Genomic DNA, 27,475 nt, shown 5'->3' with positions numbered 1-27,475 from the left:
CTCTAAAAGGATAAGAGTGACAGCCTCTGTAACATTCTTACTACATTTGAAAGTAATATCTTCCTGCCATTGTCTTTGTAGCTGCTCACATTTCTGTTTCTTTCATGACACTATTAAAACCCTCCTTTTCTATAACGTTCATAAAAGCAGCAGTTTTATTGGAACTACAGCCTATTAGACTAAAAATACTAATACATTATTTACTTGTAAATTTGCACCCATCCGTCTGTCAGGATACCTGCCTTATGTCCTACACATATATTGTAAGCTGTTTGGGTTTACAACTTTTTTTTTTTCCTGGATTTGTACTGTGCCCACCATAGAGCAGAGAGTACCTATTAGCCATCTCCAGGACTCCTAAGCACTTCAGTACAACAAGAACTAACTAGTATATAAAACTACAATAAAAAGGACCTTACATATCCTGAAGTTAAAAAACAAACAAAAAAAACCCAAAAAACCCATACAAACAGGGACTACCAATACCAGTACCAAAACAAGTAATTGAGGATAAATGCATAAAATGCATAAAAGACTAATATTGTAGGCTCAGTTCACCTAAAAGATACAAGACAACAAAGCCCAGAGTTTACATTTTTCCAGTATATAACACATTATTATAGTCAAGCTGAGTTGAACTTGTAGCAGAAGGTAACAGATGTATATAAGCAAAGAAAACCTTGAGATTAACAACAATCTTTCTGAGAACTTAAGCCAAGCTATAGACCAGCATGTCACTGAAGATTACATTCAAATCCATACAACATTAGCTGCGTAAAACTAGATTAGACACTTCATGCAAATGTACATGTACTGAATGATAGCTCTGAATAAGAAAACCTTAAAATTCAGTTGAAGGTCAAAAGCCTTGCTTAAGGCAAGATTAAAAGAAGATTAAGAGTCTGCATGTACTAGAGCCCTCTCACATAAACTAGAATATTTGAAGTGACATTAAAATGTTAGAGGGTACCTATACTTTATGCTAATCTAAATAATCAGAATTCTACTGTGATTTTTCTGATGTCAGCGGGCCCATCATGTTTCATTGCTTTTGGCCTATTTGATTTTGTCCTACAATGTAATATGTGCTACCCACACAACCTGTAACTCTACTGGACAACAGCAGACACAGATTTAAAACAGAAATCAGGGAAAATGGCATAATAAATTCTTCGAGGCCAGCAGTGAACACAGCAAGCCAATCATCATTACTCAAATTCATGTACAGTAGGCACATAGAGCCTAAAAGTATTAAAAATTGCCAACAGAAGTAAACTCATAAAAATGGGAAGTAATGCACCTTTAAAGCACTGTGAACCAAACGGTTTGAAAGAGCAAGCATCTACTTTACTGCATACAGAGAATGTCTTTGTCACTGAGCTTCTTTATTTAAGTTTGCTTCAGACCGATCAGACTACACCAGTGACAAAACAAACAGTTCAGTGACAGCAGATTCATTAAGGCTTACCCTACATTTATGATTCCTGGAAGTATCAATGTAGAGATCTATTTTCTGCACAATTATTTTACTTAACTGAGAAAACACTACAAAAGAAAATAACTTCCTCAAAAAACAGAAGGTCTACCTCTGAGCTGAAGAATAAAAATTCAAGGAGTGATGAACACACAGGTATTACTTAACCTTCTTCGAAGTTAACTTCAGAGGACCAGACCTCATGAAATACATACTTTCTAGTAGTCCACAAATTTAGTTCCTGGTATTTGTTACTTAAAATAGTGCTACTTGTCAGTATTTTGTTTAAAGTTCCTATCTGTAATAAACACAAAATGGATCAATTTGGATTTATGAAGTTCTAGGAAAACTTTCAGACTAAACTACAGCAATAAATTCTACTCAGGTGCAAAACTTCCACTGATCTCTTCCTACTCAATCAGTTCAAATATGATTTAAATTATATAATACTCTGTCCTGTTTCAAGTTTTTTCAAGCCTCAGGGCTCATGCATTCCCTTAGGCAAATTCTTGTAAAAGCATCAGGTTTTGTAGCCCTTGAAAGTAATACAAAGCACAGGCACTTATGGAGATCAAAAATATAAAAGTATCTATTTTTCACTCTTGATTTGATTGTATACAACACCTGCATAGATACTGTAATTTCCTGAAGGGCAGCATCAGCCTCATCCTGTTTTGTTTTGAGTAAAATGCTTTGCTCTCCAGCTTTTCTGTTCAGTTCATCTACCAGGGCTTTAGCTTCATTCAGCTTTGAAACACCTGCCTATAAAAGTTTAGAAGAAGCAGTTATTTAGCAATGAATTTTAAATGGATTTAAATGAAGGTTGGTTACAAATACTATGCACAAACTAAGAGTGATGTAGAATAATATTCTTAATTTTTTAATTTGTGTTCCACATTTTCTCAATATTATTTACATTTTCTTAGCATTATTTAACCCAAAAATGAGACTGTACACTTCTAGATGTGTCGCTGTAAGATCTATTACTGCATCAAAAAGCTGAAAACAAAATTCTTAAAATAACAAACATTTAATGGAACAGCAACTAGTACATAATCTTTTTCTCATTAATTCAATAGCATTCAGTGAACTGATATTAACTCCATATATCTCTTCTAAAAGCAAATCTACAAAAATTAAACAAATTGAAACAAATTAGATTATCCTATTTCTACATATTTGTACATTCTCTAAATAACATAGATGCACATAAAACAAAGCCTCAGTTATGCTTAACTATTTTCTTTATTCACACTTTCTAAATTATTTACTCTATGGTAATCAGGTAATAGAATTATTTCAAGATATATTTGAAAAAAAATATTACCTGGAAGATGTTTTGATTTAGGATACACATCTCTAATTTTCATGCAAATGATTACTTTTATTTAACCAGAGCATTTAACAAGTAAATGAGTGTTTGTCACAAACAAACTACAGCTACTTTCTAAATAAATAAAAAAGCAATTTGTATCATTACAAACGTAAATCTTCTTAAATTGCTTACTACAGTGATGGAAAAATATTGGCAGACAGAATAAAAACAGTGTAGAATACAAGGCAAGGAAGTAATTTAGTTTTGACAGATGCTTTAAGAAGAAATACGACTTTGTTAGTGTGGTTTCAGAGTAGCAGTTAATGGTCACTGGGAAAAGGAGCTGAAAGGGAAAGGAGAAGGGTAAAGACAAAAAGTAACATGTCCTAAAGAATCATACAGATGTTTCCAGAAATATACTGGTGGGAGGGAAGGAAGTATGACTGGAAAGACAACAAATGGGTTTCAAAAATAAGCATGTTATGCATACAGAACAGGAGTAAATCAACATCTGTGAGATAAACTGCATTTGGTCTAGAACTGTGTAAAGGTTTGATTTGCGGAAAAGGAGTTTGAAATCAATTCCAAAACACAATATGAGAGAGAATCACAACAAAGGGAATCTTGGCCAAAGCTACACAAGAGCACCATGAGGTTAAAGATAACAGCTTGTTGAACTAGGACACAAGAATCACACAAAGCAGGAAGTTGCTGTAGAGATATAAAGAAAGGGACAGCATATGGAGATACATGGGGAAAATTTATACAAGCAGAGGCAGGACTTAAATTGACGGAAAGATGATGGGTTGTTTGCAACACAATTCCAATACATCTGGGTGAAAAAAAGTGCTTTCAAGTACTTTTTACTCTTCCGAGAAAACATACCAAGTCTAATACTTTCTTGACTAAAAATATTAATGAAAATGAGAAACCACCTCTTCTTTGAGGTATTTGAACAGAGACGCATATTAAGATTGATACTATTCCTCCCCTGAAACCACAGCATGAGCATATGCCAACAGAGGACACCTCACACAACCACCTTAGCAGCTACAGCCCATTAATACACAAGGCAATTCCAAATGTGAGAGTATTTTGAAAAGACATATGTTAAAAATGTTTTAAATACATACCTGCAAGTGGTTCTGCCTTTTTATTAGCTCTCTTCTTTTATTGTTATTGATGGTACTGTATATATGAAGGAATGTCATATACCGGCTAGGCGTTGCTCCATACATTTTACATGATTCATGGATTGCCAGAAACGACTTCAGAAAATCAGAATCACCTGTACAACATAGTTTGTTACACAGATAATAATATACTTATTCTTATCTCACATTAAAATAACTAAAGAAGAGCAATAGAATATGTTTTTAGAGATATGAATTAAGGGCATTCAAAATATCACGAAGAATATACTTTTTTCAAAGTACTCTGAGGGAAACAACATGTAATTACTTTTGAAATATATATTCCTCAGAAAGGAATATACTGAAATTGTTTCAAAGCTGCAAAATATTTCACTGATGTTTGGAAAAGACGACAAAATTAATTGCAGATTACTGAGGGCTAATCATAAAAGAAACTTTTATTTCCACAGAAATTGAATTTGATAACACTTGGACTTTTTTAGAAAGGAAGCCCATGTGTTTTTGTCTTCTCCCTTGTCTCTGACGACAGGTAGACTAAAAGGTTTTTCTGAACATTCCAGGTCCTTCAGTTTGTTGAACAGTTTCTCAAAAGAAGCCCAAAGATACTGTAAAATAAATTGTATTAGCCTACAAAAGAAAAAATTGCTGAAACATATCTACATATAAATTAATGCCTTTAATAAGCACTGAGGGAGGCACAGATTAAGTACCATGATCTAGGATAAAGATGGATGGTAGCATGAACACTAAATCCTAAGTTTGGCCATTATTCTGATGGTCTGAAATGCCTATTAAAAAGCTATACAAAACAAGAAATCCAAAGTGAACCACTTACCATTTTATACTCTGTTGGCTCCATGACTTCTAAGTGCTACTTAGACTAACGCTTTATAAAAAGTGGCTAAAAGTAGTATTATGCAAATGAGTGCTGGCACTGGTCTCCTAGATTATGTTTGACACCCTATTTTTAAAAAGGTTAAATTTGAAGTTTTATTATAAAAACAAATTATTCTGAAAAAGGGGCATTACTTACAAGAAATCAGTTACTGGAGATAAAGAATTATTAAAGTAAAATGAGCAAGTCTAGGACAAGAATAATGAAAACATATAGACTGAAAAACTCTCAAAATATGAAATGTTGAGGTTGTGAAATAACATCCACATAGAAGGAAGACACAGAACAAAACAAAACAAGATGCAGCTTAATCAGTTTATAATACTGAATATACATAGTGATTGCTTGTGACAGAAGAGACTGGGTTTGATCAGCCAGGATGTATGCTCCAGACTAATGTTCCCTTGTGCACAATGCCTGCCATATGACCAATACTAAAGTCTATGAATATGCTGGCAAAAACACACTCAGAGTATCTATGCTATTATCTATGCCCAACACAGGAATGAATAAGTGTTTAGTAAGTAATAGTAACTCATGGGTCCACCTAAATATTACCTGAATGTTTTTTCTTAAGTTCCTTATGTGCTTTTCCAGTCTTTTCTTGTTCATCTGAATCATACAGAAGCATTTCAGGTATCTAAAAAAATGAATGTGACTTTTTGTATGAAAATTACAAACAATGAAAATCTGAGTTAAAATAAAAAATCCCTAAATCTTCAATCTAGTTTCCCATTTAAAAATACTGACTATGATAGCTTTATTCAGAATAAGGTATTTACAGAATATTTATAGCATTAAAAAGATCAATTCTGCCTTTCCCCATCACTGATAACTTCATGTTCTCTCAAGAAGAGAAGCTTTTGCTGGCTGCAAGAAAGAACAACTAATTCTCAGAGGACTCATACAATAACACAAATGTCAAAGATGTAAAAAGATATACAACTCAACAGGAAATGAGACAGTCTTAAGTACAACTGCTGTGGATACAACACCGGAATTAAACAATGTCTAAGTCTAAGTCTTTTAAGTCTTTTTCATGGTCTAAGAGTAGACTTACCTTCATATGTTATCAACTATACAACGTACAATGGTAAAAATAAACAAAGTATATTCAAAGGTTCTGGCATATGACTAAATTATAAGCCTCCACTTAAAAAAAAAATCCCTACTGAAGTGAAAGTGAAAATACTCTGAAAAAAAATTTTTAACTGTGGACAGAGCTGGTCAAACATTTTTTCCAAAAACTTTCAATATAACTTGCCATTGAAACTGAACACAATGGCAGGTGGAGGACCCCAGTAACCCAGGCAGAAATGGACACTCTGCGCCATCTGCTCCCATGGCTCTCCCAGGAGAGCGACCAACCCCCATGGTCCATGTGTGAAACCCATCATGATGAGTCAATGGGAGAGGCCAGATCACCTTAACAGACTAGACTGAGGGGGTTACTGCGCAGGAGTCTTGGGACACATTATGGGATGCAGTGGAACAGCATTTCAGATTGCACAAGACTTACTATGGGTTGGTGAGGCACCCACAGGAGTTGGCTGCCAGAGGGACCAGAAGGTCCAGGCCAACTGCCTGAGAGACTGTAGAGTCTGGGAGTCAAATGAGACCCGGCTGCATGCGTCTCTGTGTGTGTACATGTACGTGTATCCACCTGTGCAGAACACAATGGGGAGATCCTAGATCCAAGGCCAGCTACCAGACAGACTGGATGTCTAAACCCAGTTACTGGAAGGATCCACTGTGTGTGTGTGTGTACGCACAGTGAGGCAGTCTGTACCAGCAGCTGGAGTGGGGCTGCAGCCTCAGGAGTTTGTACATCCAGATGTCAGCAACTGGGGAGACCAGTGGATCCAGAGGCAATTACTGGAGGGTCTGTGTGTCCGTGCCCAACTAGTAGGGGGATCCACATTCTGCACATGTACATATTTCCCACTAACAGACCTTCACTGTGATTACTCAGAGAGGGGAACAGGATGATGCCAACAGTGCTGTTTCTGTTTGTGCTCAGGGTTTCTGTTTGTGCTGTTCTGTGTGGCCAGTCACATATATATATATATATATATATATGTATGTGTGTATATATATATATATATATATATGTGCTGTATGTGTGTGTTTGTGCGTGTGCCTACTGGGAATACATGCTCAGCTTCACCACAGGTTCAAGTTGGGACTGTGAAGCTGTGGCAGCCTTGCCCCTATCAGGGTACTGGATTTGGCAATCTCTTAACATATAAAAGTAATATACATCTTTCTCAAACTTACACTGTGAACATCCTGAAATAAGCAGATTTTGATCCTAAAAAGAACACACTGACTCCATTCCATCAAGCAAAACACTTAACAAAGATTCAAGAATAACATAAGGTCTGCAGTGCAATCTTAGATCTACAGCAGCTCATATACACATAACAAACCTATTTCTAAACTAGCTGTTAAGCATACTAGTAACAGCAGATATCATCAGCATAGCTGGCTTTAACATTTTGCTTACAGCCTATTTGTATTTTGTTCTTAAATGCTGTGTTTGATCAGTCACAGTAGTCAGCATTTTGTTCATGTCAGTCCACAGAGAGAACAAAACATGATGCTACTGGTAGAATAACAATGCTAATATTACTTAACTGTTCTGCAGAATTTTCTGTCTTTGTAGAACTGCATAAATAGATTAAATAAACACAGTGACAATTATTCCTTCACAACTTCAAATATTTTGATCTTATTCACCAAAGCTCAGTTATTTTTGGAGATACTAATTCAAAGAAGTCACAGTTTTTAATTAATGCAGTTTACCTTTTTCATACTGTTTTCTGACCAGGTTTCCATCCACAAAACCTGACATTTCTTGTATAGTGCTGGATTACTTTCACAGTTTATTGTGAAATTTAAATTGGTAGAATCCATGATCAAGACAACATGCAGATTTTGCTGGATCCCTAAGAAAATGTAACATATTAAATATTTAGTAGATAACAATCTGACTACATGATGGTAGATTTATTGCAAATACAACATCATTTACTGTCCTTACTTATCACAAGGTAATGTCTGAAAAAAGGTAGTATTACACCACATCAGACTAGGACAGGAATGTTTATAAACAGAACTTAAACAAATTAATCTAATATCATGGATTCTCATTATGTATATTACAGTGTATTTTTTTAATTTAGAAGAGCTGACAATATTTAAATAGATACCACTAGTTCTCATTCCAATCAATATAGACCAATAGAACCAATTAGAAGTAGTTACAGGGCCCTTGAGTATGACTGCCAACATCTGTATTCTTTCAGTCACATTCTTCTATTTATTTGGAAACTATTTAATCTTCTTGTTGGTCCAAGGAAGCAGTGCAAATAATTAAGAAACCTATCTGTAAACTTGCTTACGATTACTCAGATTCCAAAGTGATTTGAAGGTATAATTGACAAATAGAAGAAAACTCTGTTACCAGATATATGAGCTAAACAAACCAGAAAACCATGGGAACAAAAGCTTTCTTCCTTCTAAATACTTTCACGAGCAGATTTCATAACAGCTTTGTAGAACATTCATGGATACAAAATTTCAGACGGAAGAATGAATTTTAAGCTGAAGGTTCTACGCTCTCAAATATCACACTGCAATCATTACTCCTGCTTGGTTTTTAATAACCAAAGTTAAAAATGCATACAAAACAAGGACCACATTAGAAATTATTTTTCCATTATTACACCACTTTTGTAACTTTGTAATGAATTATAACTTATAATTCTGTTCACATACGGCATGTGAAATAGTTGAAAATTGGTCCTGTAAATCCATCTTGTGAAGCTTGATCCTTCAGAGGAGATAGCAATGGTTCTAATTCTTCTATTTTATATAGCCCAGGAACTTCTCCTATTTCAAGAATGAATTTAAAATGTCAGATCAAATATACTATAATTCTTCAAATTCCTTTGAAGGATTCCCTTGAATCCTCTGTACAGAGAATTTGAATATGGCAGTATTCACCTCCATACCTTCATGAGTATCATCCCATGTACTTCATCATTCTTTTTATGTGAAAACAACAAACCAAATTATAGTGATTACATTTAACTTAAACAGCCTACTTTGTTTATATTACTGAAAAATACTTCAAAAACTCATTCAAATCTACCCAAAGACAGTGATCCAATACTGCATACAAAACAAATCAAACCAGACTTTGTCATACACCAGAAAGCAGAAACATGAAAGACAGTAGTTATCTAGGTCCTCAGACATAGAGGTTTAACACTGGACGATGAGAATCTGATACTATAAGGAGACGTGGATTTGCACCTGGGAGACAGGAAAATCTAGTGCTCTTATCAATCAGCTCTTAAACTACTGCAGCTCCAAAAAACATTTAGCAAGTTAGACTCAGTCTTTCTGAGTCCAATGATCTCTCTGATCAAGGAACAAAGCTAGTTAACAAAATAAAGTCACTTTTGTTATTTGTTATTATTATTTGTCATGTCATTACTTTCAGAAAAGTGGGCTTTGCTGGTATTCATTTAAGTAAAGGATTCAGTCTATGCAATCTAGTAAAACATTGGGACACCTGTCAATTTTAAATTTTATTAGAAAAAGGAAGCCGTAGAGTAGAATACATTATCATTTTGTTGTTACACTATTATAAAGAACTCCTTTGAAATAAGTTACTTGCAACTTTGAGGAATTGAAAGCACCCGTACTGTAGGGTAGGCTAAGTGAACTTCAAGTCAGTTTCTCATGTACAAGCACTCTAGCTAAAACAGTGTAGAAAGCTAACACACACTTCTGGTATGGACATAAAGTGAGAAAACATCATCTAAATCTGCCTCATTGAGCTAACTCTGTGTGGCAAAGTAGTACCGTAATCTTCTTGGACTTGTCTCACCTGAAGACAGTAAACTGTTGATCATCTCAAGGAACATGGAATGAACAAACTGATAGTCTTCAAGCAGCAATACCACCTGCTGTGCTTCAATGCCTGCAAGCTCCATCACCTAGAAGGAGGGAAGACATTTAAATCTCGGTATATAGAATATATGTATTATTCATAAGAGAATTATAATCTTTCCTTGATTATATATTACATAGGTATTTTCCCCACAGCATCTACACTATTATATATTTACAAAAGATTACTAGGTGATTCAGTTATATGAGATATCAAATATAAAGAACATTCTACCTAGATGTACAGCTTGGTAATGAAAAAATAATTAAAACAGACTCTTTCATAGAGTATATTTACTTTCCAGATGTGACTCAATTATACAGTTGTATCACTCCTTTGGGTGGGCTTAGCTCTAGAATTTTCTTTAGCGTTGCTGAAGGTACTGAAAAACTCCTGATTCAAGGTTTGCATTTGTTTTTAAATAATAAGTACGCTTTCATCAATCACTAAATTTTTACTTGATTCTGCCTGCAGAGGACTTGGGGGTATTAGCAGATGAAAAACTGAATATGACCTGGCAATGTGCACTCACAGCGCAGAAAACCAGTCGCATTCTGGGCTGCATCAAAAGAAGCATGGCTAGCAGGTCGAGGGAGGTGATTGTCCCCCTCTACTCCACTCTCATGAGACCCCACCTGGAGTACTGCATCCAGCTCTGGGGTCCCCAACATAAGAAAGACATGGATCTGCTTGAGAGAGTCCAGAGGAGGGCCATGAACATGATCAGAGGGCTGGAGCACCTCTCCAATTAGGATAGGCTGAGAGAGTTGGGGTTGTTCAGCCTGGAGAAGAGAAGGCTCTGGGGAGACCTTATAGCAGCCTTCCAGTACCTAAAGGGGGCCTACAAGAAAGCTGGAGAGGGACTTTTTACAAGGGCATGCAGTGACAGGGCAAGGGGTAATGGCTTGAAACTGAAAGAGGGTAGATTTAGATGAGACGTAAGGAAGAAGTTCTTCAATGTGAGGGTGGTGAGGTTGCCCAGAGAAGTTGTGGATGCCCCCTCCCTGGAAGTGTTCAAGGCCAGGTTGGATGGGGCTTGGTCTAGTATGAGGTGTCCCTGCCCATGGCAGGGGGCTTGGAACTAGATGATCTTTAGGGTCCCTTCCAACCAAAACCATTCTATGATTCTATGATTCAGCTACTATCCTATTAACTGGCAAACCATAGTAGAGACAGAAAATAAAAATATATACAAATATGAAAATGTATACATTAAAAAAACCTTTCCAATATTCACATAAACTTAGAATTTATGAAGTCCACAACACTCAGAACAGCTCTGGTATTCAAAAAAGTAGAGTTTCAGGTAATTACTATAAAAAACAGTACACACATCTAGATACTGAGAACTTCTAAAAATCTACTTGTATCATTTAGACTGTTGGCATTTTGCTTTTCTTAAAATATCTCTTCACACAATGCTTTTGTGTCCTTCAAAATTCCCATGTTATTTATTTTTTTTTTTTAGTACACACCTACAACACAACAAAATGGAAGACACTGAGTGACTTACATATTTAAGATCATTTTTGAACTGCTTCAGCTCATAGCCTCTGGAAATTTTGGGAGTAATCAGAACAGCTCCGTGCATATGACTGACCAAAGAGGTAACTGTTCGTCGACCTACACCACTCCGTCCTGCCAAAAGAAGTGATCCTCCAGGAAAACTCAGAACTCTGTCCACTTTAGACATATAACTGAGGACTTCTTGGAACAGTAAAATCTCTATCTCTTTTTTATCTCGCCCATAATGAATAATACCCTATTAAAAAAGAAAAAAAGGAAATGTGTTCACTAATAATAAATAAAAGTAGGAAGATATGAAAGCATTAAACATTTAAGAGTTTAGAAAAAGAAGGGCTTGAAAGCTTAAAAGACTATGCTGGTATTCATTACAAATAAATTATTTTTGTGACAGAATTTAGATACCTTGCATATCCTTTATCAGTAATGAACAGATCACATTACCCCCAGCCCTAGAAGTTTTTGATATACTGAAATAGAAATCTACCACTGAATTAATTAAAATTAAATAATAGACCAGAACAAAGTCTGAGCTGTGTCTCTGACTACAGATTAATTAATACATAACTTAAAAGAGTGGTTTAGGCAGCTAATTGCTGCATGATTGCAGATTATGGAATTTCCTAGTGAAACACACATAGTAACAGGTCCTAAGATTAAATTTTGGCCTTGTTATACTTAATAAAACCTCATCCTTGAAGCCCAATGTAATTGTGCAGGCAGAAAAAAACCCAAACTCTCTGATTACTGAGGCTGTTGAACTTCACCATTTCCCATACAGTCTACTGGTCACAAGTTAGCAATTAAGGAGAGGGAGTACTTTCCCATCTACAAGAGCAGTCCATCAAACACTACTAATAAGGGGAGATGATCTCAGTTATCTCATCCTGAAAATCAGTCAGCCTAGCAGAGTTAACATGCTTGCATTTCCTCATCAAGCTCATTTTGTGCACTTTACTGTTTAAAAGCATGACAAATCTCCAATCTATTTGTATTTCTTCAAACAATAATTATGTTAGCAAATTACAAATTCAGAAAGTAAACATTTAATAAAACACTTTGGTATCAAACAATACACAAATATATATGCACATCAATGTTTCTCAAAATGTAGTTCATCAAACTGTTGTAAATCACCATATGATATAATGATAGTTGCATATGTAAATGCGACTCATGCCTTTTCACTAAAATAACCTTGCTACATGATACTTTCTACTGACTGCCACAAAGCATCACAAACCTCCCCTCACTTAACCAAATGCAAAAGATGATTCCTTGAACAAGCAGCAGACCCCACCCTAAACCTGGTGCTCGCACGTTACTTTCTACAAAAAATGTCTAGAATAATTGCTGTAAATCCTTGCTGTGTATATTCTTTAATCTTGTCTCACTTTTTGAATAATATCTTTCAGGTCTGTTGAGTTTAGCCTGCCAAGTGGCCTCCCATGTGGTGGTAGTGCCTGTCCTGGTGTGATGAATGCCTCTTGACAAGCTCCCCAAGTTACATAGAAAATATCTATGAAAACAAAAGGAAACATTTGAAAGTTTAGGTGCTCAGCTCATATGCTATCTGATTTGATCAGACTGATTTGATTAGGCAGTTCCTAAACAAATATTTCAAGTCTGTGTAGTATGCCTCAAATGGTTTACCTGCTATATTGTCCAGAACATCTGAGCCCCAATCACCTTGAAACACTTTCATCAAAACATTATCAAATACATGAAGTTCTTTCATGCCAACAATTTTGTCACGGAACAAACGACATGCTTCGTAAGCAACAATTTCCAATACATAGTCTGCAGTTTGTATCAATGATCCTACAAAATTTAAGGAGAGATTTAACTTTTTATAATAAATTTTACATTTGTCAAATTTTCCATTTCAAAATATGAGATTGAAAATGAGTAAGTGAAACTACATACCAGCAGGAGAGCATCAGTAAGGAAGAAATAAGAGAAAAAGTAAACATTATGAAGTGCTTGGTTTTTTTTTTAATTAAAACAAGTTCTCCAGTTTAGTGCCAGCATTCTAATGAAAATAAACAAGGTATTGCACACAAAGAATAATTAAAAGACAAAATTCCAGGCAATGAAAACAAGAAAATCCAGGACACTTAACAGGGAAGAGAAAGACTCACAACAAATACTAAAATAATAATAAATACCCAAAACAGTCTGTATTATAAAATGCTACTAGAGAATACAATATTCTTCACAAAAGAAGGAAGGTGAGATGAATAAATGACATGCCATATTGTTCATCACTGAAAAAGCATATGCATATGTCACCTTCAGATACAAGAATGGAGTCCTTAAATGGGCTGAGATTACCCATTCATTGATTGTCAGTGTAGCTTTTCTGACCTCATTCAAGCTATATTTATGCCATCTGATGATCCCAGAAAATAAATGGAAAGCAAGCACAACATTCTTACCACTTCCATACTCTTTAAGCAGCCCTCTATGTAACCTTTTAATTAATTTAAGAGCTAAAACACAAATAAGGAGTAATTGCTCATGATCTAGTAAAAATAGCAATTTTAGAGACAAAAACAAGATTAGAAAGAAGCCTATGCTGTCTATTTGGAAAAGCATACAAAATTTAATATCTTTACAAATTTTACCATTTCCAAAGTTAAGGAAAGAAGAACTTTCAGACTAGACCATAATTATCAAGCATTCCCAAACTGTGAGAATATGTAGGGTCTTATATAGATATATGTAAAATTTTACACAGATAAGATAAGTTTTCTAAATGTTTTCTACATGTTTAAGGGTGGTTATATTCATCTTTTGTTAAGTAGGTCATAGATGATGTGTATCAGTTGTAGTTCCACAGTCACCTCACCAGGTTTATACAGCTAGGTATAAAAAGACAAGCATAAGAGGCAAGTCTCTGGGAATCCAGAAGACAAGACGTGCTCCAAAAAACCCCAACCCCAAATCCCCCAAAAAACAACAAAAAAAAATGGTGGGGAGTAGGGTGTACACTTCAAGTTCCCATAGTAAAGAATGCAATCCCAACCTACTAACATCCCGTAATCTATAAATAGCTCCCACACATATTTTAAAATATCACTGGAGTTTTTTAAACTTGTTTACTATATGTTATGGAATGAACTGTTAGGCATTTTTTCCCTTTACTGAGTTACAGACAGTTCACAGTTTTTTAGAAAGAGTACCATAGGTGAATGAGTGGCATGTGGAGTCAACAGTAAGACTAGCATCAATAATAATTTAGGCCATTTTAGAACTGCTTTATCAATGAAAACCAAGTAAGTGACTTACCACCTGCTAAATCATATCTGAATAAACCAAGAACCCACTGAGTAAGAATACGTGGTGTAAAAAGGTAATGACTGTGGTCATCAACTGTGAATTTCACTCGTACCTAAAAATGGAAGTTAAGAGGGGGGGAAAAAAGTGATGTTTTAAAATGTAAAGCACCTGGAAATGTAGTTTTAACTTTTTCTAAAATACCAAATAAATTAGTTTTCTATTTGTTCTATATATTTAGATCTTTTATTAATTTACTCTTTAGTTTTTTTGAAAAGCGCAGAGATGAAGTGTTTAAATCTTGTTTTCTGACCACAAAAGATTTTCTCATAATGAGAACATTTCTTCTGTACTGTTTTTGATGCAAACAACTGCACATTTCACCTACAACTGTTAGTGTAATATTATTAGACAAAACACACAATTTTTTTAAAACCAATACCAAATATAAAATGCAAAGGAAATATGTAAGCGTAGTAAAAAACTACCTAAATCGGTAACACTTGGTCACTACAAAAGACTTCTTATAAAAATACTATCTCTTCCCCCAGAGAGGATATTTGAATTTGCAATTATATCTTTAATTCAAATAATAACGGCCTTCATCAGTTATTTGATTCTAGCATGATGAGATTTAAACTTAGATTTCTTACAATACATTGATAATATCATATGAAACTCCTGCTAACTGGTGCATGCTAGCCAGTGACTACACCCACATTCCAGTCATAAAGATCAGTTTTATATCATGGTTCTGTCTAGGTGGGGACATGCATACATTCTTGGAAAATAAAGTAAGCACTTACATCCCCCCCAGTAAGGCTATGTACATGATTAAGAAAAGCAAGTGCTTGAGTGTTTTGCTAGATGAAAGTCCGTAAAATTTTAAGTGGAAGGATACAATGAACTTCTGTATCTAAGCACCTATTTTTAACAGCATAAAATTTTAATAGGTAGTCCTTGATGTGTGTAAAGGACTCCACTCTCATCTATCTTTTCTCTATTCATAATAGCATCCATAACATCTGAGCACATAACAATCTTTGAAGTACACTGTCTCCTCATGCATTAAGTAGGAAAACGCTACTATCCACATTTTACAAGTCAGGAACTGAAAGCACAGATAGGTTAAGATGCTTGCCAAAATCATACAAGAAATCTGTGGGAAAGCAAGACCACTTACTGCTTACTCAGTTTGCCTCTAATACCTAGGATTCTCTGCAAATAAGTAGCTCTAAAATTGATATCAACATTATGAAAAAGATATAAACTTGGATTTTAATACTGATAAACCTTTTTATTCTCGTTAATATCAAAAGCTAATTATTTAAAAAAAAAAAATCTGAATTCTCCACCTCCTTGAAAAAAGAAATTGAGTTTCCATACCTGTTCATATATTTGAACCATAGATCCTGCTAGCTGATGTATTTTTGGTAAGGAACCCCAAACAGGGTGATTCTTTAGGTTTTTCTGTAGTACAGGTTCCAAGTAGGCACTATAAATAGTTTGCAGTTGGTCTCTTTCTGGATAGCTATAAAGGAAAAAAAAAAGTAATCATTATGGACTATCATAGTTATTTTTTTAATTGAAAAGATTCAAAGTTATACATACAATTACTAAGAAATTTCAATGACTAGCATCTCCATCCAGCAACTCAGTAAAATTATCATTTTACTGCATTAGGCCACCCTCAGAAATTTTCTTAATACTTCTGTAAACGTGTTCAAACTTAAAACCAACCAACCAAATTTCTTTTCAATTTCTCTAATTTTGTAACCAAACAGCACCTTAATACAAAACTGCAGAAAGCAGTTTACTGAAAGCAAAATCATCCAACAGGAAACATATTTCAAACACTTCACTATCAACAGGTAGATATAGATTGCTCCTTAGCTGGTTTCTAGTGCCAAGAGGCTCCGAACAGCACCAAATCTGAGGATCCCAAACTGTTAGAAAAGATGAAAGACTAGAATAGCCACATCTTCGTAAAGACTAAATCGAGCAGAGGCCCTATAAACAGAATCTGAGTTCTGAGTGTCAAACTAATTTCCACATACTTACTCAATTGCACAGACACGAACAATAGAAGTAAATCTGGAGGTAAGTTTATGTCTTCCTAATGTTCCTCCAGCAGACATGGAAGCCACAATTTGAATGTTTTCTAAACCAACCCATTCCAGATTTTCGTCATAAAATCCTTGATATGTAAGAACCTTTAATAATTAAATAAATATTTCATTAAAAGAAAGCCAACAGAGTATCGAAAAAAAATTTAAAAAAATTAGTGAGAAGTATACCATCATTACTGTTTTCTTAATTGCCAGAGGTGTACTACCCCTCCCAGTTTGGTGTCAGCTGCAAACTTGCTGAAGGTACACTCTGCCCCATTGTCCAGATCATTAATGAAGATGTTAAACAGGTACTGGCTTCCAACTAGACTTTGTGCCACTGATCACCTCCCTCTGGGCCTGGCTGTTCAGCCAGTTTTCAACCCACCTCACTATCTGCTTATCCAGCCCGTGCATCAACAGCTTTTCTGTGAGGATCTTTTGGGAGACAGCATCAACGGCCTTAGTGAAGTCCAGGTAGGCTATACCCACTGCTCTCCCCTCGTTTACCAGGTCTGTCATTTCATCATAGAAGTTTATCAAGTTGGTCGGGCATGACTTGCCCTTGGTGAAACCATGCTGACTACTCCTGATGATTTTCTTGTTATTCATATGCCTACTGCATCACAACTCACGGAGGAGAACACTGTCTGTATTTACTTACGTATATAAGCCAAATAAAAATGGTATCTTAGTTCTGGCTGACACCTACATATTCTAAGTACAAACAAAACTAATGTCAACACAGATGCAGGATGTTAACTTTAAAAATAATCAATGATAGGTATTTACTACATACACTAAACTATTTCCAGTATACTTAAAGTCTTTTTATAAATAACAGAAATAAGCGTTCACCTGCTGTAGAAAAGCCACGAGAGTGCTCGTTCCCCATTTATCAGGTTTGGGTAGATTGATATCCTTTAAGTACAAAACAAGCCTTTCACAGTCCTTTGGTCTGTATACTCGCCCAGTGTTTGTACTGATTACAATGCAAGTTTGATTTAATTTTTGTAGAAGCTGTTGAGAAGTAGTTTGTGCACTGCAGTGAATGGTAGCAATCTGAGTCGATCGGAGTTGAGAAAATGCATAATGAAGCAGCATCCTAAAAAAGCAAATGTGTACATACATATAAACATAAGTAATACATAAATGCATTAAAATACTGTGTATCCAAAGATATTGTACAGTTTTTGAATTAAAATGCATATACTACATACTGTATTAATGTAACAGGTGATGCATGAAGTTTGCTGAATTAAACATTCTTGCCTTTAAAATTGTAATATTTTCGATTCAAGAAATTCAATATAAGTATAGCATACAGCTACACAAAACAAATACCTAGCCTAAATACCTTGTATATAGTGATCCAACCCAACTAAATAAGGAACCTAAGATAGGCAACAGGATGAGCTAAATTCAGTTGCCTGCACACAGGCATCTAGTGCCTCTTGAAATGAGACCGGATACCTCACGTGCCTTTCAGCTGTTGCTCCATGACAGCACGGGTTTTGCAAAGGTCCTGTTTCATATCTAAAAGCCTCATTCAGATGTCTTAGACTCATAGTAGCAGCCTGAACCTTCCTTGTAGATCTTCATATGAATTTACCTATTTGCCACTACAGAAGGTTTGTTTCATTAGTAACCTAAACAAGTGATATTCTAGCAGAAGTCATATGATAAAACCATTATAACAAAATATTACAAACTTTGTCAAATAGCTAGAGGTATATTTTGCTTAAAATTTTGCTTAGAATAGGAAATACTTTTTACCCCTTTCCACATCCTTCAGGACCCACAAGAAGAAATGGCTGCTTATTGTTAAAGTCTAGCCAGGGTCTAAAGTAATCTAAACCTCTTTGCATGTCAGGGGTTTGGATGACAGGAAGTGTTTGGAGATTACTGAAGTCATCAGCTGTTAGATTTTCAGGTTTTTTTAGCTGATATAGCATTAGCTGTCCAGTCCCAGTGTCATAATATGTGTCCAGCGGCTTCCTTGGATCTGGTGGAGATTCTTGTGCCCAAGTGAAGATCTTTAAAAAAAATAAAAATAAAGCTTCTGTTAAATCCATACTCCTAATGACAAGATCTACAATTTCAAGATAATCTAAAGAATGTTCAAGGAATACTTCTGTTAAATCAAATATTTAATTCTTCGATTTGATAGTTTTAAGGCTGCCTTTGAAAATTCAATCATGTTATGCATATGCTTTATGATTCAAGTCCTTAACTTAACAGTAACGTATTACTCTTCCACATATTACTTTTTCATAATATAAAGAACATAAAATAAACCGTATTTAGCAAAGCTTTATATAAACTTTTTTTTGTATTAGGCAACATACTTAATAATAATCATAAGAACGAGATGACTCCTTCACATGCATCAATAACTAATTCCAGAAGCTGAGTCTAAATCTTTACCATCTGCCCTGTATATATGTTATAGCTCCAGGCTGTCTTTTGGAAGGAACTATTTCCTTCTCTCCAATACAAAACCCACGTGAGATTGTGGAGATAACTATCTCCAGGGACAGCCTTCTGTAGACACTCTGGACCAGTATACCCACATAGTTTTCCAACATTATTCCCCAGTCCTTGTGCCCTCAAGTATCTACACAAAGACAGAATCTCACCCCAGTGCATACAATACATATCTTCAAAATAATGCTGTAAGAACACCTCCCAAGTGAGGTGCAACAAAGCCCTCACATTATTATTCCAAGCATCCTGAACAGAAAAAAACCCACAAAATAAATCTGTATTACATATACACAACACATATACACACAGAGTCTGCTATAGTGGGTCCTTGCATAAAACAGTATGGACAGAGGCCATTCTGTATCTCTTGCTGCAGCACCAAAGGGTTGCTATCTGAGCTGGATGCACTTAGCAGCGTTATCGGTGACATATGAAACATTCCTTTACTTCTCAGCTATTTCCCTATAGACAACAGAGACTGCAAACAAATTAGAGCACAGAGATTCAATTATTGTAAATTTGCATTGTTAGAAGACAGAAAATTACTATTCCTACTACATATATTCAGAAATTTTTAATAAACTTGCTGAAAAATATTACCTCTTTTGCAAATTCTTGTCGTGATTTCATGTTGAGATTGCCACCAAGACCACGTAACAAGTTAATAATAAACTGTCCATGATCGGTACAGCCATGAAGATGAGACAGTCCATTCATCACAGTTCCAGCTAAACTTGTTTCTACCACAGAGTCATTCTGTAAATTGCAAGTGGTAGTAGATTTAAATATATTCCTAAAAATAAATGGGATGTATTGCTAGCCGACTATTACTCATTGCTCTTTGACACTTCCACAAACGAGGAAAGATCTCAACACTGCTGTTGTTCTAGAAAATTCACTTGACATGAAATTATTTTTAAGCATTGATTTGGAAGGTTTAATTTCAGACTATGTACTGATGTAATTTAGGATAAGCAATCAGAAATTTCCTTACAGATTTTGAGAATCTGTAAGAAATCAACATAACTGTATATTGGAAACCTCTCTTGTGAATGGATTCTGTATGGATTTTGCTCTTTAGCACCAAAGGGGATTTGCAGCCTCAGGATCAATGTTATGGTTCTTCCTCTGTATCCACCTGAAGATACTTTAAAAGTCTAAAAATCTCCATAGGTGAAAGAACCAAGATGGGAAATAATACTAAAAACACAACAGGACCATATACATTCCTCAAGGGGAGGTAATGCAGGTCTCCCAAATACTAGCTTACTGGCCACAGCAGTGGGGCTATCTCCTAAATAATGTTTTGTGCAATGTAATCCACTTGTTCAATACAAATACAACTCCTTCAGAAGAAGGGGAGGCAGGGAAGCATCTAGAATCCTTAAGAAAATCTAGCATATGCAAAACAATTATCTTGATGTATGTCCCAGAATCGCAGAATCCAGATAATGTACAAGGTTTTGGACTATCCTTTTTTAATATTGTAATTACATATTACCCTTCGCCTATTAAAACATCTTTCAGTTTACGTTTTGAGAAGAATACTAAAGAGCTAAAGTTATATACTTAAATCCAGGACAGATTAGTGGGAGCTGTTAAAATTCAGCATTCTGAATAATCAGATTACTTTTTTAGATATGCCTCTATCAATTTTTTTAGGTATCTAGCATTACATTTCTCCCCAACCTATTAGAAGCTTCAGTCGACACCGTGCAACTTTTCAAATTTTAGCTATTTTTTTGTTACAGACAATAACTTAAGTCTAGAAAAACAATTTCTTCACTTTTCCATTTTTTAGTTTAGACATTCAGAACTTTCAGATCTTTGAAAACATATAGAAAAATGTCTGGTATGGAATATTACAGACAGATACTAAGTTTCACAGAAATACATGCATTTCGTTAGTTAAAATTATATTAAATGTTTCAAAACTTTAAGTACAACAATCAGTTTTTGGAAACTGATTAGAATAGTTCCAGTATTACTCTTATTAAGAAAACAGCTATCAAAAAAGTACTGAGACTTTTTTTAACTTAAAATTTAAAAATTAATATGAATGATATCTTTAGTGTTAAACTAGAAAAATGGATCATCCGTAACAGAAGCTGAAATTTGATTAAGTATTCAGTTACTAACCTTCTTCACAACCCAGTTTAAAGCCTTTTCAAAATAGTCCCCAATCCAATTTTCAAGGTTATATCTGCATTTTTCAGGCTGACTTCTTAGCCAAGACTTTATCAGAGAATTAAGATCTGTATCTTCATCACTAAGCCAAACCAAACAAAAACAGGAGTCAAATACAAGGCATCCACATCTTCACACAGACAGGTTCAAAGCAACAAAAAATTCTAGGGAAAGTTCAGGGAAATACTTTCACAAGAATTTCTAACCAATATTTGGGCTCTCTAAGGGTCACACACAAACAAAGAATCCACCATGCCTCTTTCAAGAAGTCTGAGATACAATAGCCAAAAGATTATGACAGTTCAAAAGGGACATGCAACCTAAAGCAAACTTCCCCAGTGATTTGCTTCATAAATGTAAGCAAGTAAATAAATTGCTCCATCCACTGCAAACTATCTTTCAAGAAGAGCAAGTATATATGCTTACTTTAACAGTATGTAATACTCCTGTAAGTTACCTCAGAAAGATCATTCCCATTCGAGATATTGTAGCAGGAGAGGCACAGCTAAGGTCATGAGTTTCAAATATAAAGTTGACATTTGAGCCAAATTGAATTCTTTCTCCACTGGGCATAGTCAACAATCTGTTGTCGTCCAAAACAGAATTCAAAGATTCAATCCATTCAGGATCAATATCACCATCACAAATTATCCATGAAGTAATATCTATTTCCAGACAGAAAAATAAAATATCAAACTGAATAAAAACACTTAAAGAATATTGCCCCTTGCTATTTTAACACTATTTAATACTATTCCTTCATTATAACTTAAATATAAGCTCAATGAAGATATTCCTTACATGCTTTACCTTCTGCTATTTTTGTTTTCTTATCACAAAATTTGGAAAGTATGCATCAGTGTTCTTGACTATGATTGTCACCAGAAGTTTTTCTTACCTTATGCTATCCACAAATAATAACATATTATAAAAATGTAATTAAAAAGAAACAATTTCAGTAATTTAAGCATAATGGTGTATAACTCGCTCACAAACATACCTCGGGGTTCTCGTACCACTTGTCGAGCACTATTTGTAAGGACGCCATCAGACCATTCTCTGGTATCCATGTCAATATGGCCTAGCAACTGATGTCGAGGCATAGCTTTGGGATTCATAGTATACTGTTTCACTACTTTGCCAGTTCTACCAAGTGCTGTCTTTAACATCCGCCAAAGTGTTGATTTACCTCCACCACTTGGACCTACAATAACTACACCCATTCTTTGACGCAGTTGTTCATATAATTCCAAAGCCTTCTTGATCTAGATAATAAAAGAGACAATGGCTATGCGGAGTTGTAAAGCTAAATCAATCATGTTCTTTTTTAATGTTTTTCCAATTTACTTTGCATGCAGTCACTTTGTTTCTATAATTTTTTTTTAAGCAATAGATATTTGCAGAAGTAATTAAAATTATGATACTAAAGAATATAAAGAAACTTGTTAGAAGCATTTCACTAAATTACTAACATATGAATATCAGCCCTCTTTGGGCATATTTTTACTGAGAAATCACTGAACCTTTAGTCACAAAACTTCATCCAGCCCTACAATAAATAAATATAAGTGAGGCACAGAACTGCTTGATAAAACCAAATGTTCACATATTTCTTTCACTGTCCAAAACATTTACTGGTGTTTGTACCTGGCTTGAATGAAACTGTGTGTCACATGTTCATATCTTAAGTTTCCTTGCACTATTTTTCTTTCAGTTACACAACTGATCTACCATGTTTCAAACATCTATTTTTTTATATACATGTAATTAGAATCTAACTATCAGTTATTCTAACTTATTTATAAAAGATTTCTTTAAAAAGTAAACAGAAATGAGGCAAATGAATGTAATATTAATCAGTTCTAATTCAGAATAACTCATATTGTTTTGTTGCTGTAGTTGATGTTTACCTGGGTGCTTATAATTTCCAAGTTTGCTTCTTCAAAGACTTGTTGTAAAGCTGTAGTTAACTCAGCATACTCCACATCTTTAAAGTCAATGCCAGGAAATACATCTTTAACCAGTGCATCAAAGCGTGCACAGTCTGCAAATGTAAGCTTTGACATGGTATTAAGCCGCAGAGCTTGAACCACCATGTGACTTTCATTAACTGGAAATAAAAGCAAAGAAACCAGATCAGTTTAAGCTGTTTGTTGGGGTTTTTTTCCTTGGAATATATCAGCACTTGAGCCCATATTGCTAAGACATTGAAGGTGGAATCACAGTGCAGACTACATTCCAGTTCATGTATCACTCTACTTGGAAGTTAGATGACTGCCTTACTGTAAGTATCATATATGCTCACAAATGCATTCCACACAGATATGAGATGGTTATGATGCTGGCCAGATAGTACATGATAGCCTTATGATTAAAGTGGGACTAAGAGTAGCAGTGCAGAATAGCTTACTTGTTAAAGCAGTCATGAAAGAAACTAAGGACCTGGATTCTAGACCTTACTCTGCCAGAGGCAGTTTGAAGTCACATCTCTAAAGTGCATCCTAATGAACTATGAATATTCCAGAAGTAAATACTCTCCACAACTCCTCTTGAATCTGAAGTACCATGGAAATGTGTTTTGGGACAAGAATTAAAACAGCCACAAGAAAGCTTTACTCTGCCAGAAAAATAAAAATACTCATGATGTGAAAGGCACGGGGCTCTGATCTCTGTTTTTTTTGCTTTTTTAATCAAATTACTTTCTCATGTAAAACACATTCATTTTCAGAAAGCAAGACTAGGAACCCCAGGTGAAAATCATCCTGTGTTTCTGCCCTCCTTCTGAATGCATGATTCCCCCAAACCAGAATGCACTATAGCCCAAATTCAACACAAGGGACAGAAAGTATCCATTCCCTAACCTCCCTTTTTCCTGCAGCTTTTTCCCAAATGTTCCAGAGGTTAAGGATTAGTATACCCTTCCTGAACTTGGAAGAAGTTCAAGGTTTTTCATCCTGAACAATGTCTTAAATGAAAATGCTTCTACAGGCAAATTTTTCTAGTTAGCATGACAAAAGGTTAAGAGGAGAAATGTTGACATTAAGGAACTTGATTTAGAAAGGTTGAACTGCTTTACTAAAGAAATAATACAAAATTTAAGCAACATTTAAGAACATGGCCAACATTTTGATAAGCCAAAGGATTTTGACTCAACAATACAAGCAGACATAAAGAAACAGGAAACTGCATTTGTTGGAAACATCTTCAGCTTCTCAAGCTAAGAGATAAAAGATTAAAAAAAAAATAAACAAACAAACAACAAAGGAAAAACTCTGGGTTTAAATCGTAAGCTAAATCCATCCATCCTGCCTTTCGGAGGGTTATTGAAAATTATATTTTAAACCAGACCAAACAATTTTCAGCAGATTTCACATAACTAAACATGAAGCTAAAATGTCATAGCAAGGAAGAGTGATAGGAATGTGCCCTAAAACACATTGCTGGTAATTCTTCTTTGGCAGATCCAAACAAAAGTCAATTAAAAATTCTTTAAAGCTGTCAGACCATTTGATATGCCAAGAGTTGAAAACCATGGCCGTCTCTAAAACTTTTCAGATATACGTTGTTTAAACGAACAAGAAGCAGTAGTTGCATCCTAAAGATGTGAATTGCCCATCCGTCCCACACTTTTAATTCCCACTCATTTAACATCTAAACAACAGCAATCATTCAAAAAAATCTTAAAAAAGAATACAGTGACCCAGTCTAGTCCAATACATTTCTATCATTTCTACCTGTCCTTACATTTGTCTGTCTACCAATCCGAATCTAATGCCATGTGACAATTTTAGCAAACCTCAGCCTTCCTGTCCTAAGCCAAGTGAAAACAAGAGTCTTTGAGAATCACTCAAAATCATCCCAGATTAAAATCCTGTATCTATGTTCTTATTATATAAAAGCTCAATCTAGAATGACAACTGTCTTTTGTGATGTCCTTATGAAGGAGGACTTGCACAGATGGTTTTTTTCCTTTTCTAAATTGCCTCCAGATCCAAGCCACAGCTTCTCAAAACTCCAGTGAAGAGGAAAGCTGTAGTGAACGATATCTGTACAATATCCTAAATAATCAAAAGTTTGGTATGGTCAACCTTACTTTCTTGCTTTGCTTCACTTTTCTTCAGCTGATGAAGACGACTGCCACAGCCTTTCAAAACAGTCTTCAGTGCTCGTAAACCCCAATCATAGTGCTGCTGTGGTGTCAGAAGCTCCCTAAATTTAAAAATAGCAATACTGTAATAAGCTTTAGGTGACAGCACCTGAAATTTGTTTGGCAAATGAACATGCTCATAATATGGTTTTGGGCAAAAGAGAAACTGATGAGTATTTGGAGTGCCATCTGAAATGCATTACAGAGATACAAGCAATGACACTCAGAAATTTTCAGAGGGAGTATATTCAACAGCTAATGTATTTATTATTGTCCCTAACAGCACTAATTAAAACCTCTGAACTTTGTTCTCTTTAATATGCATACTTATAACCAAATAGTCACTTGCATTTCAACAATTTCAAGAGTCTAAATTCAACACAATGCTTGTGAGCGTTCATATGCTCACATTCATATTTAGTGAGCATAACAGGAGCAGTACTTTGCCACCTTGAGATTATAGCTGTATTCCAGATATTTTCACACCTGAACGTCCCAATATATTGCAATATTTTTATAAGTTAAAATAGTATCTACAGAGATTTGCATAGTATACCATTCAGAATTAAGAGCTGTACTGAATGTAAAACTCTAGATGACTCCAAACCTGTGGTTCTATGTCTAGTTTTGTTTCTGACGCATAGCTTTCTGCAATATCCAAGTCATAAAATATTACAGAAAATTAACAGAAAGTATGTGTAGATTGTACCCCTACAGTCATGCTTTGGCATAGACTAGATGGAGAAGAAACAAGACAGCAGTGAGATAACCACAAACACCAATGCTAAAATAAAAGCAGGAGAGAAGAGAATTAGAAAGGTAACATGACTAAGGCGGGGGGGGGGGGGGGCACGGGGAAGCTTACCTTGCCAGACTAAAAATAGCCACTAATTTTCTACCAAGTATTTTAGCATCCTTAAAGCCTTCTGAATACAAAATCACTTCTGCAATGAGTTCATTGTCTGGATGAGTCATAGCAACTGGCCTGAAAAGTTGTTTGAGGTTATCAGGCAGTTTTTGTCTTCCTCCATAACCTTTTCCAGCAGGATTCAGAGTGATAAAAATTCCAGAATTATGATCCATTTCAACCTAGCATTAGAAGTGCATTGTAATAGCATATTGTCATATGAAACAGTATTGAGAAATGTTGGGTGGACTACATTTAGTTACAGTAGTCAGTTTTTAAGTTTGACCTAGTTGTTTATAGGCTATTTTTATAAGAAGAAAATAAGTAAGTTTTGCTGTACCTTTTTGCCAAGCATCTCACATACAGGACTATGTTTCTTCAATGCATGTTGAATTGTCTGAATCTGCATGGATACTGCAGACAATACAGCTTCCTCAAGTCTATTGAATTCGTCAAAACAGCCCCAGGCACCACACTTCACTAAGCCCACAAATATGCGTCCCATTGACTTCACATCAATGCCCTTAAGATTAAAAAGGATACTATCAAAATTCAAATAACAAGAAAATAATGAAAGACTGTCTTCCCAACTATTAAAAAATATGTCATTACAAATAGCCACGAATTTCTAATGGAAACTGACAAATTATCAAAAGTATTTCTAGAACATAATATTCTTTTATGAAGTATGAGCACAGATACCCACTTCCTAAATTATACAGAACCATATTCACCTCATCACAATTAAAGACTAATACTTGTCTTCCAAGGAGTCCACCCAAGGCCTTCACTGATTCTGTCTTTCCAGTTCCAGCTGGACCATATGGATTTCCTCCAAGGCCCAGCTTCATTGCCTGAGTAAGAGTTAGGTAACACTTATCTGTCAAAGGTGTATAAACAAGTTTAGGGGAATTACCCTGCAGAAACAAAACAAATTATATTGATTGGTAGACAGAAATTATTGATGATGTAATTTTATTAATTTCATTCATAAGTCATTAATCTGAAAATACAACAGTCAAGATTACTGTCTCA

The 27,475-nt window shown here is 35.1% G+C and overlaps 1 protein-coding gene across 1 annotated transcript in view; it reads right to left on the bottom strand.

Moving 5' to 3' along the window:
* Positions 1-27,475, bottom strand: part of DYNC2H1 (dynein cytoplasmic 2 heavy chain 1) — a 187,380-nt gene that overhangs the window by 127,206 nt on the left and 32,699 nt on the right. Inside the window, exons 33-55 of the mRNA XM_052812508.1 lie at positions 27,175-27,357; positions 26,781-26,963; positions 26,399-26,622; positions 25,480-25,595; positions 23,297-23,496; positions 22,387-22,651; positions 21,844-22,051; positions 21,339-21,468; positions 19,800-19,955; positions 18,489-18,748; positions 17,571-17,817; positions 16,666-16,817; positions 15,991-16,135; positions 14,617-14,719; positions 12,979-13,146; positions 12,720-12,844; positions 11,315-11,563; positions 9,739-9,847; positions 8,619-8,732; positions 7,644-7,786; positions 5,397-5,478; positions 3,923-4,077; positions 2,099-2,236 (exon numbers count right to left, since the gene is read on the bottom strand). Coding sequence (XP_052668468.1) covers positions 2,099-2,236; positions 3,923-4,077; positions 5,397-5,478; positions 7,644-7,786; positions 8,619-8,732; positions 9,739-9,847; positions 11,315-11,563; positions 12,720-12,844; positions 12,979-13,146; positions 14,617-14,719; positions 15,991-16,135; positions 16,666-16,817; positions 17,571-17,817; positions 18,489-18,748; positions 19,800-19,955; positions 21,339-21,468; positions 21,844-22,051; positions 22,387-22,651; positions 23,297-23,496; positions 25,480-25,595; positions 26,399-26,622; positions 26,781-26,963; positions 27,175-27,357 — 3,855 coding nt within the window. The remainder of the gene's footprint in view (positions 1-2,098; positions 2,237-3,922; positions 4,078-5,396; positions 5,479-7,643; positions 7,787-8,618; positions 8,733-9,738; positions 9,848-11,314; positions 11,564-12,719; positions 12,845-12,978; positions 13,147-14,616; positions 14,720-15,990; positions 16,136-16,665; positions 16,818-17,570; positions 17,818-18,488; positions 18,749-19,799; positions 19,956-21,338; positions 21,469-21,843; positions 22,052-22,386; positions 22,652-23,296; positions 23,497-25,479; positions 25,596-26,398; positions 26,623-26,780; positions 26,964-27,174; positions 27,358-27,475) is intronic.

The sequence above is a fragment of the Harpia harpyja genome, chromosome 17 (genome assembly GCF_026419915.1).
Source record: "Harpia harpyja isolate bHarHar1 chromosome 17, bHarHar1 primary haplotype, whole genome shotgun sequence".
Classification (NCBI taxonomy): domain Eukaryota; kingdom Metazoa; phylum Chordata; class Aves; order Accipitriformes; family Accipitridae; genus Harpia; species Harpia harpyja.
This window is presented reverse-complemented; position numbering and strand designations above follow the sequence as displayed.